This window comes from Sminthopsis crassicaudata, chromosome 3 (assembly GCF_048593235.1).
Source record: "Sminthopsis crassicaudata isolate SCR6 chromosome 3, ASM4859323v1, whole genome shotgun sequence".
Classification (NCBI taxonomy): Eukaryota; Metazoa; Chordata; class Mammalia; order Dasyuromorphia; family Dasyuridae; genus Sminthopsis; species Sminthopsis crassicaudata.
The window spans coordinates 585,959,504-585,978,697 of record NC_133619.1 but is presented as its reverse complement, the minus strand read 5'-3'; the positions used below and the strand labels follow the sequence as shown (position 1 = coordinate 585,978,697).

General features: G+C 37.3%; 1 protein-coding gene across 1 annotated transcript in view; it reads left to right on the top strand.

Annotated features, from left to right (window-relative positions):
- CSMD2 (CUB and Sushi multiple domains 2) overlaps positions 1 to 19,194 on the top strand; it is a 988,708-nt gene that overhangs the window by 925,157 nt on the left and 44,357 nt on the right. Inside the window, 7 exon segments of the mRNA XM_074305059.1 lie at positions 2,656 to 2,847; positions 3,280 to 3,474; positions 4,247 to 4,420; positions 7,462 to 7,635; positions 8,500 to 8,673; positions 17,890 to 18,078; positions 18,621 to 18,794. Of these exon segments, the coding sequence (XP_074161160.1) occupies positions 2,656 to 2,847; positions 3,280 to 3,474; positions 4,247 to 4,420; positions 7,462 to 7,635; positions 8,500 to 8,673; positions 17,890 to 18,078; positions 18,621 to 18,794 (1,272 nt within the window).

Genomic DNA, 19,194 nt, shown 5'->3' with positions numbered 1-19,194 from the left:
GGTCCTCCTGATTTCAGAGCTGGTGCTCTATCTACTGTGCCACCTAGCCACCCCTAAAAATTAACTTTTGAAAAGTGACTTAGCCCATTGAGAGGGATTTTAAAAAGGATCTTCCAAATGGCTTTATCTAGAAAACTGACTTTATTCTGGAACTACCTCATAAAGTGGAACATAGAGAGTTGGTCCTTAATTATGTAGTGTCAACCAAACTGGAACCTGACTCTAACCTGTGAGTGACTAGAGCTAAACAGAGCAGATAGAAATAACAGAGTCAGGGATCAAACAGAAGGTTAATTAAAGGGAGGAAATTGCTCGCAAATGGAAGTTGTCTTGAGAAAGAGGGCTTTACATGTTGGGGCAAAGCCAGAGCTTATATACATGAGAAACTACAAATAGACTGGATCATGACACAATTATTCTTAGGTCTTGATTAGGAGTGTTCATGGCAGTGGACAATGTATGAACACTGCAGGCATTTCTGAGTCCTGTGGGAACAGTCTCCAGGTTGATTGTGTCAAACCTTAAGGGTTGTAGAACCTTGTGGAGTATAGAACTAGAGTTGGTGTGACAGTATCTAATTTGGTTTACAAGAAAAGTCACAAGAAACAGGGGTTATGAGAATGTCAAAACATGTGATGGATCATCTGCTTCTGGCTTTCAGATGCCTGGGAAGTAGAGAGACCTCCCTCAGTGAACACTGACTTCTGGTCAAAGCAATACATTTGCCAGAGGGTGAGATCATCCGGAGTACAAAGGATAGTTGTTATACCAAACTCAGGGCACAATCTGCTTGCTGGGCCTTAGCTCTGGGAAACAAAATATTTTGACATTAGCACATAATGAGGAGTAAAGAATATAGAGTAACAATAAGTAGCAACTTTCTGAAGAATAAGGCTATCAACAGATAAGTATCATATGTTTGAAACAGAAAATGCAGGGTTTCAGAGAAGGAAGAGATTGACAATGTTAGGAAGGACCAAGGAAAAAGCTTCATTCCACCTCCATATCTTGCTTACATTGTTCTTTGTGTCTAGACTGTTTTCTTCATTGCCTTCTATTAAAATTTTGCCTGTATATCAAGATCAGCTTTAATACTGCTTATACAACCTAATCTCCTACACTTCTTTAATTAGACAAGATCTTTTCTTTTTCAGACATGGCATAATACATTGTGCTATTTTATGTACTTAGTATATCTTGCTGTGTATGTGTGTGTGTGTGTGTGTGTGTGTGTGTGTGTATGTGTTTTCCCCTGTACTAGTTGTTTAAGGACAGGGATTTTATTATATGTAATTTTATTTATTTTATTTGGCTATATTTAATTTTAATTTCCCAAGTATTTAGTACAATGCTCTTCCTGCCTAACATGGGCACTTTAATGTGTGTAGAAAGCTAAAGTAAATGAATGGATATTTTTATTTTTAAAAATCTTTATTTTATACTTTTTAGCACAGATTTAAATAGCAATGGGAATGAACATTTTGAATCACATATCAAAATTACGTTGTTTTTATTGCTTGTTCTTGTGCTCTGAACCAGTGTAATAAACTACTAGTTATAGGCTAGCCATGGAATCAAGATCCCTATTATTTGAATACTAGGCAATATTTTACATCAATTGTCTGGCAGCTATTATCTCAAGCTACAGATGGAGAAGTGAGACATCATTGCAATAGTTCCAAATTGGTGTGATAAATAATAAAACTGATATATAATACCAATGTTGTTTCCCACATTTGTTCTCCCAAATCATTAGTCACTCTAAAAATCCTTCTTAAGATTGTTTCAGATATTTTCCTTTGCCAAAAAAGGACAAATAATAACAATTAAAAAGCATTATGTTGATGAACATGATGATTCATAAGGCACAATGCCTGATACATAGTACTCACTTAATGAATGTGAAAAAGTATTAGATATATGGAGAGAAAGCAAAGGAATCATCTGGTAAGCTAAAAATTGGTCAGTAAATCATAGTTAATTGTCAATTTTAGTATAATATATTACCAATGGAAACAACCAACCTCACCATAGTTCCATGGAAACAGGTGCTTTTAAGGTGGTTTTAAAGTGAAATATCAAGGACCTTGAGATTTCTATTTCTTATGAACAACAACAATAATGTTGAAAATAGATTACGTTTCTGAAGCATTTAAGATTTACAGCATCCTTTGCCTGTATGAATAGATTTCTTGAGCAGGTATTTGCCTTATTTGTCCTAATATTATTTTTGAATTCCAAAAGCTCTTCATTCCAGGAGAGCTTCAGCTAAGGCTATCTATTTTTCTATCCAATGGCAGCAGGGCAACCCTGCTTTCCCATCAGTCTAGAGCAGTGATGTCAAATTCAAACAGAAATGGGGGCCACTTTCTTATAAATAAGTTCCTGAAGTCAGCATATTGACTTAAAAAAAACTACAAGTTAATATTAGCTGAGTGCTATTGTATTTGTCTTTATTTTGTTGATTTTCCAAGACCAGATATGGATCTGGTCACAATGGGAAGAGTTGTGGGTCGCAGATGACCTCAGGGTTGCATGTTTGACAACTCTTGTTTATAGGATACATACCTGATTTATTTGTATGAACTGGGAGGCGAAAGCTTAGGGACTAAACCTGGCAGAACCCAGCAGCTTCTATTTTCCTCATCTGTCCAGCTCTCTCCTGTGGAATTCCTAAGTCCCCCAAGAATGGAATTGTGTTTGGCAAGGAATATACAGTAGGGACCAAGGCTGTGTACAGCTGCAATGAAGGTTTTCGTCTGCACCTGCCACTTAACACAGAGGCAACCGCTGAGTGCTTGGAGACTGGAATGTGGAGCAATGATAACATCCCCCCGCAGTGTGTGGGTGAGTGAGTAAGTCTCTTAAATGTTTAAGAACTCAAGGGAGATATGCAGTAAGAAAGTGATGGGAGTAGGGGGAAGCACATAGTGATAATATGGGAAAATCTTCATGGAGGCAATGAGTTAATGATGGAAATAACATAGACAGGATGGTAAGGAGAAATAGAATGAAACCTCTAGATGAAGTAACAACTTAAACAAGGGGCTAGAATGAATACATGCATAGGAAGGTTATCAATTTTTAGTTCTTAATAAAAAGATGTGGGAACTAAGAATGATTCTTTAAAGTGATCCCAAAGCTGTCTAAAATGAGAAGTCACTTCTCCAGATTTGTACAATGAGTTCATGTCAGAAAGGGGAAGGGAATCTAGTCTCCTAATTAGGATCTCTCAGGAAACAAATATGCCATTTTTTTCTCTTACTTGGGATTATACAGCTGTGAGCTGCCCAGACGTCAGCAGCATCAGCGTGGAACATGGACGATGGCGACTGACCTATGAGACCCAGTACCAGTTCAATGCAGAGTTGATGTTGATCTGTGACCCTGGCTACTACTACACTGGTCAGAGAGTCATCCGTTGTCAGGCTGATGGCAAGTGGAGCCTTGGTGATTCTCTGCCCACATGCCAGAGTAAGCCTGAGATGGGGGTTGAGAGGAAAGAAAAGTAAAGGGAAAATATATTGGTCAATTAACATTTATTGAGCATCTATTATGGACCAGATACTGTTCTAAGAATTGGAATACGAAAAGGGTCAAAAGATAGTCCCTACCCTTAAGTAGCTCAAAATCTATTTGGGGAGACAACAAGCAAACAAATAAGGACAGGCAAGTTATATACAGGATAAATAAGAAATATATACAGTTCTCCTAGAAAAATAAGAATCTGTATTCTATCTGGTGGAGAATAGAGAGGTCACTTGCTGACCATGGCTGCTATGTTTCTTGACCTCAGGATTGTGAAAGGGACTACTGGCTCCTAATGAAATATTTCTCCTAATTTTAGTTAATGCTATTTTTAGTATATTTTCTTATCTACTTTATATCTCATTAGGATAAGGAGAGGAGGTTAATATGAACCCTTGAGGAGAGTAGTGGGTGAGTACACAGATGCCTCAGTTGTATTATTGTAGACAGAAAAGCACAAGAAATAACTTTAAGATGTGGAATATGAAATCCCACAATAATGGTATAATTTCCTTCCTTTTTAAAAAAAACTTTCAAGTTATCAGTAGGCTTCAAAGTGATGACCACTGGGAGTAAAAACAAAACAAAACAGAAACAAACTTATATTGCTTTACTAGATTAAAGACTAGATTCATTTGGCCAAGATTTCTCACAGAGTTCAGATCATTCAATTTTCTGTCACCCAAATTTTTTATACTGTTTTGGCATATTTTTTCAGTTATCTCCTGTGGAGACCTCCCGACACCCCCAAATGGACATCGCATTGGAACACTCTCTGTCTATGGTGCAACAGCCATTTTCTCTTGCAATTCAGGCTACACATTGGTGGGCTCAAGGGTACGAGAGTGTATGGCCAATGGCCTCTGGAGTAGCTCTGAAGTCCGTTGTCTTGGTGAGTAATCTCCCCAGTCTGAAGGCAAAAGAGACTGTCCTTTCCCCTTCACTTTCTTTCTGAGGACCATAAAACAGAATTGATTGAGTGCTACAGTTGGGTTCAAATCCAGATTCTACCTTTCTTGCTGGTCTGTGTGTAACAATGGGCAAATCACTTATTCCTTTGAACGTCAATGTCATTTATAGGGTAGGGATAAGATGACATATACATGATATATTTATATACATAATATATTTTAAAATGCTTTGCAAATCCCCAGATGCTATGCAAATATCAAGAGGGTAAAAAAGAGCTGTTACACCAGTGCCCAGCAGTTCATAAGCAAGCCACAACACGATTAAGGTCTATATGAACTAAACTAAAATATAACTGGGAAATGTTTAACAAAAATAAGTAAAAATATAATACAATATAGATAATGTTATTTGTGGTTTTCTAAGCCTTCAGGGAACTGTTTTTATTTGAATTGAACAGCTTCTAGTATAGAGGAGCTCTTTGCCAGTTTGTGCTCCAGGCTAGTGGAATTCTTAATGTATAATGATTCTACAGTGAAATTATTCCTTTTTATTACTGATGACATTGTACATGTCTGTTATATCATTTGATGTCCTTTTTGCAGAATATTTTTCAGGAGTTTTGTGTGAACATTTCCCTAAACTTAGGAAGGATAGAAAGAAAAGGACAGACATAAAATCAAGCATAACTGCAGAGACAATATATATAATGTGATTAATGGGGTTTGGCTGATTTTAGCCTTCCCATTCTTGCAAATCTAGACTCTAGAAAGTTGTGGGAAGGACAGAAGAAAAGTAATTTTAAAAAGAATTAAGAATATGTTATATGCACAATCAGGAATAATACAGATGGATCTTCTTATTATCCATATTTGTGTTAGCCCTTTGACAAGACAGACCTAGGTGGACTGCACACAAAATGTGTTTCTGCTACAAAGTTAGGGTTATCTTGAATCCAGATTATTGTAATTCTTATTATCATATTTCACCTTCTTTATATTCATGGGTAATATAGTCTTGAAAACCCCAAAATCTACCTTGAGTTTCTAAGGGAAAGAAAGGGGATATCTAGAAAGGTTAGAAGAGTCTCAGAGGAATTAATTCCCTTTAGAAAAAAAGTAATGACAATAGCTAGCATTTATATAGTACATTCTGTATGCCAGGCACTATATTAAGTACTTTACACATATTATTGCATGTGATCTTCACAACAACCTTTAATGAGGGAAAGGAAAGGGGAAACCCCATTTCTCGGTGCATAGATAATCCCATGAGGCGCAGTGTCCCCTGTAAAATGAATTTACAGGCCCGAAAACCTAGATTGATAAATAAAAGGTTTATTGTAGAAATTTGGAAGTAAGTTAAGTTAGAAAGAAGCCAGGGCCAAAGGTGGCTGCTGGGCGGGCAGGAACCCCTACATAAGCTGGAAGGATACCATGTGTTAGCTGGGAGGGCTCCTGCCACGAGGGCGTTCCAGCTCATTTCTTTTTTACCCAAAAGATGATGGGCGGTACCCCTAAGTTCTCGGCGGGCTTTTCAGTTAGCTCAGATCAGGTGAGGGCTGGGGGAAGCTGAGCTGAGAGTAGGGGCTGGGCCCAGATATTCAAAGGGTGCCTTTGACCAGGATTTGTGAATCAAGGTCAGCCTGGGTTGGGCAATTAGAAAGGAATGTTAAAGGTAATTCAACCCCCATCACCTTGGGAGGTAGATACTATTATCATCTCTATTTCACAGATGAGGAAATTGAGGCTAACCAAGGTGACTTACCCAAGATTACATAACTAGCAAATGTCTGAGGCTGCATTTGAATTCACATATTCCTTCTTCTTCTAGTTATCTAGACAGCTACAAAGAGACAGGGGAATTTATCACCATGGTGTTCACAAGGTGAAGATTATTTTGGCCATAATTCTTTTTTGTAAGAATAGCTTTTTATTTTAAAAATATATGCAAAGATATTTTTCAACATTCAAAAACTGGTGCTCCAAATTTTTCTCCCTCTCTTCCCCCCACCCCTTCTCCTAGACTGCAAGTAGGTTTTCTGTATATATTTCCATATTCATCATGCTGCACAAGAAAAATCAGATCAAACAGGAAAAAAAAAAGACAAAAATAAAAAAAACAAAAACAAAAATGGTGAAAATACTATACTGTGGTCCACATTTAGTCCCTGCAGTTCACTTTCTGTATGTATATAGCTCTCTCTATCACAAGTCTATTGGAATTTGGCTACAATTCTTTAAGACCATCTATTAAATTACAAATGGGTTGCAATCTGTATTGGTGGAGTGAATACTCACACCAAGGAAATTACAAGACCTTGAAAAATTCAAAGCAAAACATATACATCCTGGTGAAGGAGGGATCCTTATAGCATAAGATTTATGGAATAAGGTGTGTTTTAGAGTAATGTTTTTAAAAAATTGTGATATAGTTATTAGCTGAGAGAATAAAAGTTGCTAATGTATGTGATGACATGAGCCAAGTGGTACAGAAGGGAGTATGTATACATGGCATGGTGATTCTGATTAGATAGATAGGAGGTCTCATTTTAGATTAGTTATATTTAATCTAAAGAGCACCAATAACCACATGTCCTGGTTGTGCTAAGGAAAAGAATCTCTAAGAGACAGGGAGGGAAAGGTGATAATTTCTCCCCTTGTGCCAAGTAAGGGCAATTTTTTTGCTCAGGATCATCCAGCAAATTGAAAAACCTTGGAATTCCCTATTTTGGGGAATCTAAGGGTCTTTCAATGTTGTCTCCTAATGTAGTTATTGACTGGAATTAATTGGACAGCATGTGGTCACCTCTAGCTGACTAATCTCTTAGTATTAGTGATAACTAAGTTCATGGTTATTGTTTATTGGAATTCTTCCCTAGGACATTCTAGCCTCCCTCCCTCCCTGTTCCCAACATACAAAGAAAGGAAGAGAATATCCTTTTCTCAGGGATTGCTAGGCATTCTCATTCCATATAGATTAATTGTTCTTTGTTATTTCCTTCTTCCTGCCCCCCCACCAAAGCTGGACACTGTGGAACCCCTGAGCTAATTGTCAATGGACAAATTAATGGTGAAAACTATAGTTATCGGGGCAGTGTAGTATACCAGTGCAACCCTGGTTTTCGCCTAATTGGGATGTCAGTGCGCATCTGCCAGCAGGACCATCGCTGGTCAGGGAAGACTCCTTTCTGTGTGCGTAAGTATAATAGTTTTCCCTTGTAATCATGAAAGATAAGGACAGAGAATGTTTGCATTCAAGGCTATGAGTTTGAAAGTGTTTGGTTTGGAGTATGGAGTGGAATAAGACAAGTAATATCACATGTCTTTCTTTTGGGAACATTGAAGAAGAGAATCTCTGGTTCAAATCCAACCTAAATCATTAGACCCAGTCCTTTGGTTTTGAGTGGAAAAATTAAGAAATCCTAGAGCAGAGGTTGAAGCCAGTTTGAAGTTGTAAGAGGATAAGACATGACATTAAAAACATTTCATTCCTTTCCTTTAATTACCTGTTATTCTACCATTATAACTCCATTTAAGGCTTTTAAAGGCTCTATAATATTCAAGAATCCACTTTCCAAGTACAAATCTGCCTAGACAGTCATGCCTTGAGTAATTGATTAACACTTAGTTATCAACAATACAATATTATATGTTAGCCAAGATGGAACACACCTTGGGTAAGGAGGAAAAGGGATTCTGAAAACAAAGATGGGAACACTCGAAGGCAAGTTTTGTCCAATTCCCAATTTTGTTTTCAGTTATGAAGACTGACAAGGATCCTTTCCAACTTAAGACTATGGAATATAGAATATGATTGATTTTTATCCATCTCCTGGAATATATACCCTCATTCTTGGCAGTCTTTTAGGTATAGAGTAAGATGAGTAAGTAAAAAGAGTAAGATGGCCATGTTCTATGTTGTAACTTCCTCACACATACATATCCAGAAGATCCATTTTAATATCCTATTCTACTCTATCCCAGGATTCAGGCTAGTGAAATCAGGTTTTCAGAATTAGATAGAGCTACCACAGGCATTCTTCTCCTATTTTGATTGCAGCTATCACTTGTGGACACCCAGGCAATCCAGCCAATGGCAACACACAGGGTAGTCAATTTAATCTCAATGACATGGTGAAGTTTGTCTGCAATGAGGGGTACGTAGCAGAGGGACCTTCAGGAGCCCAATGCCTGGCCAATGGTCAATGGAGCAACACACTGCCTGTCTGCAGAAGTAAGTATCCCTGCCTAATATATACAACCTGATTCCTCTTAGATTGTTGGGGCACAAGGACAAAAACGGTCTTCCATGAAGGCACAGTCTTAGCCTCCTAAAAATTCTTCACATCTTTAATTCTGTCCTCTACAAGCCATTTATCATATCATCACCAATCTAGAATCTTGGTATAGATAGATTTATGATTTTCTTAGTATAAAGTTGTCCCAATGAGGAACATCCTTTGCCAATGAAGATAAGTATTTTCTCTGAAACTTATCACCATCAGGTGTTTCTGCAGATTAGTGGAAGCTGGCTAACTTATCTAGTGGTAATGAATCTGTCAATGATATGATCTTAATCCAGCTCTATTTGATACCAGGGCTAGCTCTCCATCCACTTGACCACGTCTTCTGATTGTGAAGAGTCTTGGATACTTCTGTGGATGAGGTCATAATCTTATTAATTCCAAGGCAGTTTTGATCTCAGACTGAATTGCTACTAATATCTTTTGGAAAGATTGAGGGACATTTCTTTGTTTGGCTGGTATAGTCTCTTCAATATATATATTTTCTACCATTCTCTCACAATTTCCACTGATAACATGCTAGTTCAAACTCTTTCTGTTGTTATTAACCTCTTGACCGGTCTCCTTCACACTCTTGCTGCTAAATTGATTTTCCTAATGCACTGTTCTAATGTATCACTTCCTTGCTCAAATAAAGACCAGATTCTATAGTGGGATATTATTAAAGATAGTGCCAAATTTAGCTTTTTCCAGACATAATTCACACAACACCTTTTTCATTTGTTCCATATCACAGTCAAAATAAATGAATGAATGAATGACTAAAGCATTTATTAAGCATTTATTGAGTGCAAAACACTCCATTTTGCACTGAGGCTGCAAATAGAAAAGTAAAACAAGCCTCCTCCCTCAAGGATTTCACATTCTGGTAGGAAAGACAACACATTGAAGATTGCAGCTACAAATCAGATGGAAAAGTCTTCCAGAACTCAAGGTATAGCAATGAGGTGATAGTAATTGCCTCTTCCTTAATGTCAATTACACTGATAAAATGATATGACTTTTCTAATGCTGAATCATTGGAAAGGGCCAAGGACTTTGGTGACAAAAACTTTCTTTTCTAGGTTTTCAGGAGACACGACTGTAGCAGCTATAGTAGAAGTTGCAGGCTTGCATCTCCACAGGGGTTGCTTCCCAGGATAATGGCTGAGCCCACTGTGCTGTCAGCATTACTATTCCCAAGGTTCCTGGGCTCAGAGTAGTATTCTGCCTCCATTAGAGTCTGAGGGGAGATCTCAGTGATTAAGGTGGTGCTGATGATTTGACTTGCCTGGCACATGCTACCTCCTGTCTTGCCTTCAGGGTGCCTTAATGTTTCAGCCAGGCTGTCTTTTCTGCCCTGCAGGTGGCCATTAGCTGGCAGTTGGTGGGAATGACTGATTCCTTCTTTATAGGTATTGCTTCCCTGGATGATGGCTGTCAGGGCTTGGCTGGAAGCACAACTGATGTTCTAAGGAGTGATGCTACTCCAAATGTCCTTCCGCCTATCTGCCTATTGGTGGCAACTAAGCAGCAATTGCTTCCGATGGTGATAAGTACTGGTTTCTCAATGACTTCTCCCCACAGTAAGGGCTACAAGTGCTGAAATGAAATGTACTAGTCTGTGTAGTACATATGTAGATGAACTTTCTGTTCATCAAATATATTCCATCTTTTCCTGGCCCTACAGTTTTCTTTATCTCTTTCCTATACCTGATTTGCTAAGCCCAATTGACTTCTTATTCATTTTTAAACATCATTTCTATGAGATTCTTCTCATCAACTTATTAGAATTGACATTTCCAGAGTGATCTTCTAATTTATCTTATTCTAATGTATGTGACAATTATCTCCATCTTATTTTCCCACTGGATTGTAAATTCTCCGAGAACTGATATCAAGGTTATTTTAATCATGTTCAGTTCTCTTTATCACAATAAATAGGAGGATCTCAGGCATCACACTGTTTATAGGAAATCGATCTTTCCTCTGAACAGTGTTCTAGATAGCATCCATGACCAGGTAAATCCCTTTTTCAAGCATGTATTTTCCTGTTTTATATTTTCTTTGATATTCATCAGATGATAATTGAATAATCATTTCAGTTGACATTGTGTGATTACATTCAAGCCCTAGAATGCTGTAGAATATTAAAAAAGAGACATATATTTATTCAATAGAATTTGGACTAATAATCCAGTTAGGGAAAAAAAGTGGTTGCAGAATGCCTATTGTGCAGATCATAATACAGATATACAGCCTGTGAAACAAATCACTCAACATATTTATCTTGGACAGACTGTGCAGAAGAACAGTGAACTGGATCTGGAAGAGGAAAGGGAAGGATAGTGAGGAGGGATTGCATTTAGAAAATTGCACATCATTTTTAGTGATCCCAAACTTCTCCCTAAAACAAAAGACCATCTATTTAATAACCTTATTCTTCTGGTGATACTACCGTGACTATTAATCATTCAATACCAAAACACCAAAGAAACCAAATTACAAATTACCCAAATGGCAATGAAGGGACATCAGTGAATGTAATTAGGGTTTAGCATATGACTCATGATTCATGCCACAGTTATTTGATGGGAAAAGTAGATGGGATAGATAGGTATCAGGTGCAATGAATAACAGATGATAACTCAGGCTGCACTGGTAACCTCAAAATTATGGAATGTTTGGTGTACCCTTTATGGAGGATATACAAAAGAACTTGGATCAAAGTTGGATAGGATGAGAAGTCATGAATGGGCGCTGCTATTGACATGGTTATAGAGAACACTCATTATTGTGAGGTCACAGATCCTTTGGGGGTATTTTAAATTAATTCCACATCAAGTTTTGGCAAAAATCATTGATAAGTCAAGAAAATTGACTAGGATGGGGAGGGAATCAAGATCTGTCATACAAATATCAGTTGAGGAATCAGTGAAAAGATGTGGGAAAGAAAAGGGACTTGTAGTAGAGTCTTTGTAGCTACTCTCCCGGCCCCATATGACTAAAAATATTGTTATCCCGGAGTTCAACTGTTTCTTTTTAGCCCCAGAAGTCTAAGGGTAACCTTTAAGAGGTTGAGAGAAGTCTTTCTGAAGTGTATCAGTCTTTCTGGCGTACTCTACTTCTTCCTCTTCTGCCCGATCTAATTAATTGTTGATATCTCTTTGAGAGAGTTAATTACTTTCTATAAACAATTAATTACTGCGGCAATGTACTTGGTATATAATAACACATATCCAAAGTCACACTCTGCCAGCATTACATACAGAGGCCAGGAGAAAGTGATCTTAAAGTACATGTGGCAGAACTCCTGAAGACTTTTTCCTGAGCTGTCCCCAAGATGTTTCTCCTAGTAATAATACAGCTTTTCCTTTGGGCTTCCTCTAGAGCCTTGAATGTGCTTTTATTCTGCTCAGTCTATCCTTGGCTTTCAGTTCAGATATTGCAGCCAGCCAGTTATTTGGGATACTTTAGGGTATTAATGAAAAAGACAAATCCTCCCAAGTCCTCTGATCCTGTGCAGTTCACAATATTTTCTCTGGATAAAGAGGCAAGGAAACTAAAGTCTTGTGAAGACATGGCCAGCAGCTTCTGCTAGGCATTCTCTCTTGCTTTATACATGTCCCATAGGGTGTGGCCAAGTCCAACCAAGCCAAAAAACCTAGATAACATCTGCTTTCTTTTATTGAATCCAGATTAACTGAACCTTTATACAGGAGCACTTTTATATTTTAAAAAGACAAAAGCTAGTTTTCCTTCTGATGTGGATTTCCAGGCCCTCAGTACAAGACAAACAACTCTCTGTTTCTTTAATTTTCATCATTCATTCATTCAGACAGTCAATTATTCAACAAACTTTTATTAATGATTTGCTTCCTACATACCTCTACAGAGCCTGCTTTATCCAGTGGCTTTCTGAGATATTTCAGTTGATTGATGGCTTTTCACACTTACTTGGAAGTTTATGATTGATTGAACAGTTGAGATGTGTTCTCACCCTAGCAGAGTAGTATTCTGTTACCTTTTTCAAGTGGGAGATAATAATTGTCTGGGCAGCCCTTTACCCCTATATGTGCTTAATAAAAACATATATTTGATAACTGTCTTCTGGTATCCAAATGTATGTCATAAGGGAAAATAATTAAACTTGTTCTGCTTGACCATGCTTGACCATGTAAGTCAAGCATGAAACTTAAGTGCAATGGTTGGAAAGTCAGGGAATGGAGGGGCAGTGTGGCTTAATGTAGAGAAAAATTTCCTAACATCTCCAAATGTCCTAAAGTAGAATGATGATTATTCCTTGGAGTAATAAATTCCCTTCAGTGGAGGTATTCGTTACTCATGTTGAATAGGCTTTTGTCAGCACTGTTGTAGATGAACTCTGAAATCCCTTCCAAGTATGCAGTGCCTGGCTTAAAACACTGTTTATAATAATTCCTTAATAATGTTTGACTGAATGAAGAGGGCCAGAGATAGCAAAGAGTTGCTTGTTTTACACTGAAGCTCACGGATCTACAACAGAAAGAAAATTAGCTTTGGTCTTTTTAAAACAGGAAAACAACAAAGTATGATGGTCTATTCACTTGGATTTGCTTTAAGAAAGGGATTTAAAATATTTGCAGCAGTTTTGTGATTATGATCAATTAAGGAAGAAAAACGCACTTTGGAGAGAGTAGGAAAAGGGGGGGGAGTACCAGAGAGATGAAGGCTAAGGTAACAACAAAAAGACACTCACCTAAAAAATACAGAGGAAGGAAGGATTGAGAGGAAGAGAGAAGACCAGAAATGCAGGGAGAAAGAAAGAGACAAATACAGAGAGAGAGACACAGAGAAAGAGAAGAGAGGAGAGGAAAGGACAGGAGAGAAAAGGAAAGTAAAGGGAATGAGAGGGGAGGAAAGGTGAGGGAATGGGAGGGAAGGAGACAGAAGGGGAGGGGATGGAAAAGAAAACAGGAGAGGCTGAAGGGGAGAAGAGAGTAGAAGAGAGGAGAGGGGAAACTAGGAAAGAAGAGACAGGAGGGGAGGCAGGGGAGAGGAGAAGAATGAGACACTGCCAGACAGAGAGACAGACAGACTGAGAAATAGAGACACAGACAGAGATAGACACAGAGATAGGAGGGCAGGGAGAAAGGGGGAGGGTGAATTGAGAATTTTTATGGAGAAGTATCCCCATCTTGTGGCCTTTTAGGAATTTACTATTTGCCATTTCCTTCAGCTCCTTCAATAGATGAGAAAACAGTATGTTGGCTAGAATGTTGAACTTGAGGTTAGGGGACCTAGTTTCAAATCCTACATGGTTGTGTCATCTTTTTTTTTTAATTAATTTTATAATTATAACATTTTTTGACAGTACATATGCATAGGTAATTTTTTTTTACAACATTATCCCTTGTACTCCCTTCTGTTCTGAATTTTTCCCCTCCTTCCCTCCACCCCCTCCCCTAGATGGCAGGCATTCCCATACATATTAAATATCTTATAGTATATCCTAGGTACAATATATATGTGCAGAACCAAATTTTGTTGTTGTTGTTGCAAAGGAAAAATTGTATTTGGAAGGTAAAAATAATCTGGGAAGAAAAACAAACAAACAAAAAATGCTCACAGTTTACACTCATTTCCCAGTGTTCCTTTTCTGGGTGTAGCTGATTGTGTCCATCATTGATCAATTGGAATTGTATTAGCTCTTCTCTTTGTTGAAGATATCCACTTCCATCAGAATACATCTTCATATAGTATTGTTGTTGAAGTGTATAATGATCCTCTAGGTCTGCTCATTTCACTCAGCGTCAGTTGATGTAAGTCTCTCCAAGCCTCTCTGTATTCCTTGTGTTGGTCATTTCTTACAGAGCAATAATATTCCATAATATTCATATACCATAATTTACCCAACCATTCTCCAATTGATGGACACCCATTTTCCAGTTTCTAGCCACTACAGAAAGAGCTGCCACAAACATTTTGGCACATACAGGTCCCTTTCCCTTCTTTAGTATTTCTTTGGGATATAAGCCCAGTAGTAGCACTGCTGGATCAAAGGGTATGCACAGTTTGATAACTTTTTGGGCATAATTCCAGATTGCTCTCCAGAATGGTTGGATTCGTTCACAATTCCACCAACAATGCATCAGTGCTCCAGTTTTCCCACAGCCCCTCCAACATTCATCATTATTTGTTCCTGTCATCTTAGCCAATCTGACAGATATGTAGTAGTATCTCAGAGTTGTCTTAATTTGCATTTCTCTGATCAATAGTGATTTGGAACACTTTCATATGTGTGGAAATAGTTTTAATTTCATCATCTGAAAATTGTCTGTTCATATCCTTTGACCATTTATCAATTGGAGAATGGCTTGACTTTTTATAAATTAAAATCAATTCTCTGTATATTTTGGAGATGAGACCTTTATCAGAACCTTTAACTGTAAAAATGTTTTCCCAATATGTTACTTCCCTTCTAATCTTGTTTGCATTAGTTTTGTTTGTGCAAAAACTTTTTAATTTGCTGTAATCAAAATTTTCTATTTTGTGATCAATAATGGTCTCTAGTTCTCCTTTGGACACAAATTCCTTCCTCCTCCACAAGTCTGAGAGGTAAGCTATCCTATGTTCCTCTAATCTATTTATGATCTCTGGTTGTGTCATCTTAAACAAATCACTTAACTTTTCAGACTTTCAATTTATAAAATATAAGAATTAAAAAACAACAACAATAATAATACCTAGCATTTATATAGTGCCTACTATATGCTTATGCTAAGTACCTTATAAATATTATTTCATTTGTTTCCTCTAAACAACAGGGAGATAGGTTCTATCATTGTCCTTATTTTATAGATGAAGTACCTGAGGTGAAGTACCTGAGGAAGAGTTAAGTTACTTGCTCAGGATCATATAGCTAATTGGTATCTAAGGACAAATTTAAACTAATTGCCTAGCCCTCTCTCCACTGGACCAATAACTGCCTTTCAGCAGCTAAGGATAATACCTTCATTAACTACTTCCTATGGCAATTATGAGGGAAGCACTTTGTTTTGTAGTAACCCTATGTGCAGTTTTCTTGGCAAGGAGTGATTTGCCATTTCCTTCTCCAGTGGATTAAAGCAAACAGATTAAGTAACTAGCCTAGAATGCCATAGCTAATAAATGTCTGAAATGAAGTTTGAACTGGAACCTTCCAGATCCAAAGCCCAGGGCTTTATCCACCGAGGAAACTAGCTTCCTCCAAGAGGAGAGAACTTAGGAAACTTTAAAGTACTCTAGGAATGTGTTATTATCATTATATAGGATTTGTCACTTAAGTGCAAAGGTTGGAAAGCACAATAGGAGATAAGTGGAAATGTATCTCATCTGGAAAGTTGTTTCTATACCAGTGGCTTGATGCTCCTTAGAAACCAGTAACAAACAACCTTATTCAGTAACAACATATTCAGTAACAGTTTCAGTAAAATAAAAATGTAATTTGGGTGCTATGAGTTATGTTTCATCCTATCAATTGTTCTTTAGAGTTTAAAATGTAAAGGGATAAGCTTGAAGTACTTCCCTGGTCACTTTATCTACTCCAGCTCTATCAGCTGTAAGAAGACAGGGCATGTTGTGCTTCTTACTATCTAGCTTCCCTCTTTCTCCAAAGTCTTCTAAATTGTGACCACTCAAACCCTATTCTTATCTCAAAGAATTCTTTAACAATCTCATGACTTAGTGGGAAAACCATTTTCTTGGAAGTCAGAAGACCTAAGTTCTAATGTAAATTATACAACTAATAAACTATGTGACCTCCAATCTGAGCACCAATAAGTGAGTTACTTATAAATTCTTTCTCTTTGTCATCTTCTCTTACTTTCCAGTCTCCTAACATTATTTTGGATTCTCCTCTGCCTCATTAAAATATGACTTTTTTTTTTCTTGATCATTTCTTTAATCCTCGAGTAATGCTTTATTTTCTTGGTAAACTGATTAAAGAGGAAATTATTTCACTAGATCAGGGGTTCCTAACCTGGAGTTCATAAACTTAGGGTTTTTCCCCCTCTCTCACCTGTTAATAGTTTGAGTATTATATTTCAGTATATATATATTTTTTTCCTTTTGTAATCCCAAATCCATAAAATTTTATTTTATTATTTAAAAGCATTGTGAGAAAGGAGCCATAAATTTTACTAAATTACCAAAGGGACTACAATTCAAGAATCCCTTCCTAGAACTTAAAACACTTTCTAAATGAAGAGAGACTAGTTGCCTCTGGAAGAAAGACAAATGTAAAACAGTTCTGATAAATCAATGAAACAGTCCTTTCATTTGTTATACTTTCTTAATTTTGGTTCTTTGTTACTCACCAAGTCCCTTGTCACTTTTTGTCTCTTCTCTCTCTTCTGTCACCTTTCCCAAGTACAAACTTATTTCGCTGTAAACTCATTTTATTGTTACTGCCTTTGGAAGCTTTTCCCCCATTCTTGTTGGGAAGCAACATCTTGTTATTTGCTCTAAATGTGACTTGGTGATTGCCTAGGTCTTTTCCAGACCCCTCAAACATCTACTTGCAAACTGATCTTTTCAACACTCCCAAGTCTCTTCTTAGAACGGAACACATTTTCCTAATGAAGAGAGACCGGTTCCCTTTGGAAGAAACACAATGTAAAACAGAATTGATAAAATCATTGAAACAGTTCTCTCATTTGTCACACTTTCTTAATTTTGGTTGTTTGTTACTCACCCAAGACCCTTGTCACTTCTGACCTCACATCTTCTGTTCAGAAACTGACTACTTTTCTTATCCCTGGACAACTCTACATAGAAAGCATCTCCCTGCTCAGAGGTGTTACTTTGATGGAGTAGTGAGAGGAAGATCAAGGACCTCAACATTCCCAAGTTTTATTCCAAAAAGATTAAAATTTAATTGGGAAATATTTCATAAAATAATAAATAAAAATATAGTAATACAAAGATAATGTTAATATTTGATTTTCTAAATCAAATATTTAGCTGCAAGGATCCTTGTGTATGGTTTAATAGCTCCTTTCCTATATGAATTTAACACCATTACCTTACTCATTTTCAGCTTAGGGCCTCTTATTATAATGAAATTATATTATACTTTTTTTTTTATTTTGGGAGGAAATTTTCATTTCCATTGTAATGCCTTTGATTTCCCTGTTATTTGTTTGTAGTCATCAACTGTACAGATCCTGGACATCAAGAAAATAGTAACCGGCATATCCAGTCAAGTGGCTCCCACCGTTTCAGCTTTGGAACCACTGTGTCTTACCAGTGCAATCATGGTTACTACTTACTTGGGACACATGTCCTGACTTGCCAAGGGGATGGTACTTGGGACCGATCCCTCCCCCAGTGTCTCTGTAAGTTGCAAAATAGCCCAATTTTAGGCTTAAGAAACTAAAATAGAAGGTGCTACCTTTGTATGGGCTCATCTTTATTGGATGAATTCTGTCTGAAGAGTCTAGACATTAGAGATGTTCAAAAATAGATTCTTGATTAAATCTGAGTTAGATTCAGTGGTTTATGAGATCCCTTTTAACTTTGAGATTTCTGTGATGATTCTCTTCCCTATTTGAAGAACATAATTTTCCCTGTTCAGTAAAAATAAGAGCTATCCTTGTTAAATATAAATGACATTTCAATAAGAAAGTTGTAAATTATATAGGAGAAAGTTACACAGTCAATATATGAAAAACTTCAAACCATTCAAGCAAGGAAAAAAGAAAAGTATACTGATACATGTTGTATATATTAAAATAACATTTATCCCCAATATTTCCAAGAATTGTATATTTCTTTCTCTGAGAAACTTATACTTGGTCTCCACAATCATTACAAATGCCGTGATTATTGAAGGTTACTAGATTCTTTTACTAGATTCTTTTTTTTTAACCTTTTCCAGTGGTCTCCTGTGGTCATCCTGGCTCTCCACCCCATTCCCAGATCTCAGGGGACAGCTACACCGTGGGATCAGTTGTGCGTTATAGCTGTCTGGGCAAGAGAACTTTGATCGGCAATGCTACCCGCATGTGCCAGCTGGATGGACACTGGAGTGGCTCTCTACCACATTGCTCAGGTATGAGCATAGGGAAAAACGCCTGGGGAGAATGAGCTTGTTTGCTTTTTATTGGCCTATGCAAAGCTTGAATGAAGCAGAAGGAAAGAGGATGCCCAAAGTTCATTAAAATTATTTAGAAAACCTAATTCAATCACATTGTACTGCCAAATATAGCAATTGTTTTTTATAGAACTTGGAAATTCAGGATTGTGCTTCATTCCTTCAGACATCTCTAATCAATTCAGTTATGGGGTTTCTGTTACCCACCCACTTATCATTTTTACGTCTTTCATTTTCTCTGGTTTCCTTTCTCTCCTTCCTCAAACCAGTCTGACTTCTGTGGGCTATTTGATACAAGGATTAGAGAATAATAGAGGAGATAGCTGCTTAGCAAGAATATCAGGTCTAGTATTTATTT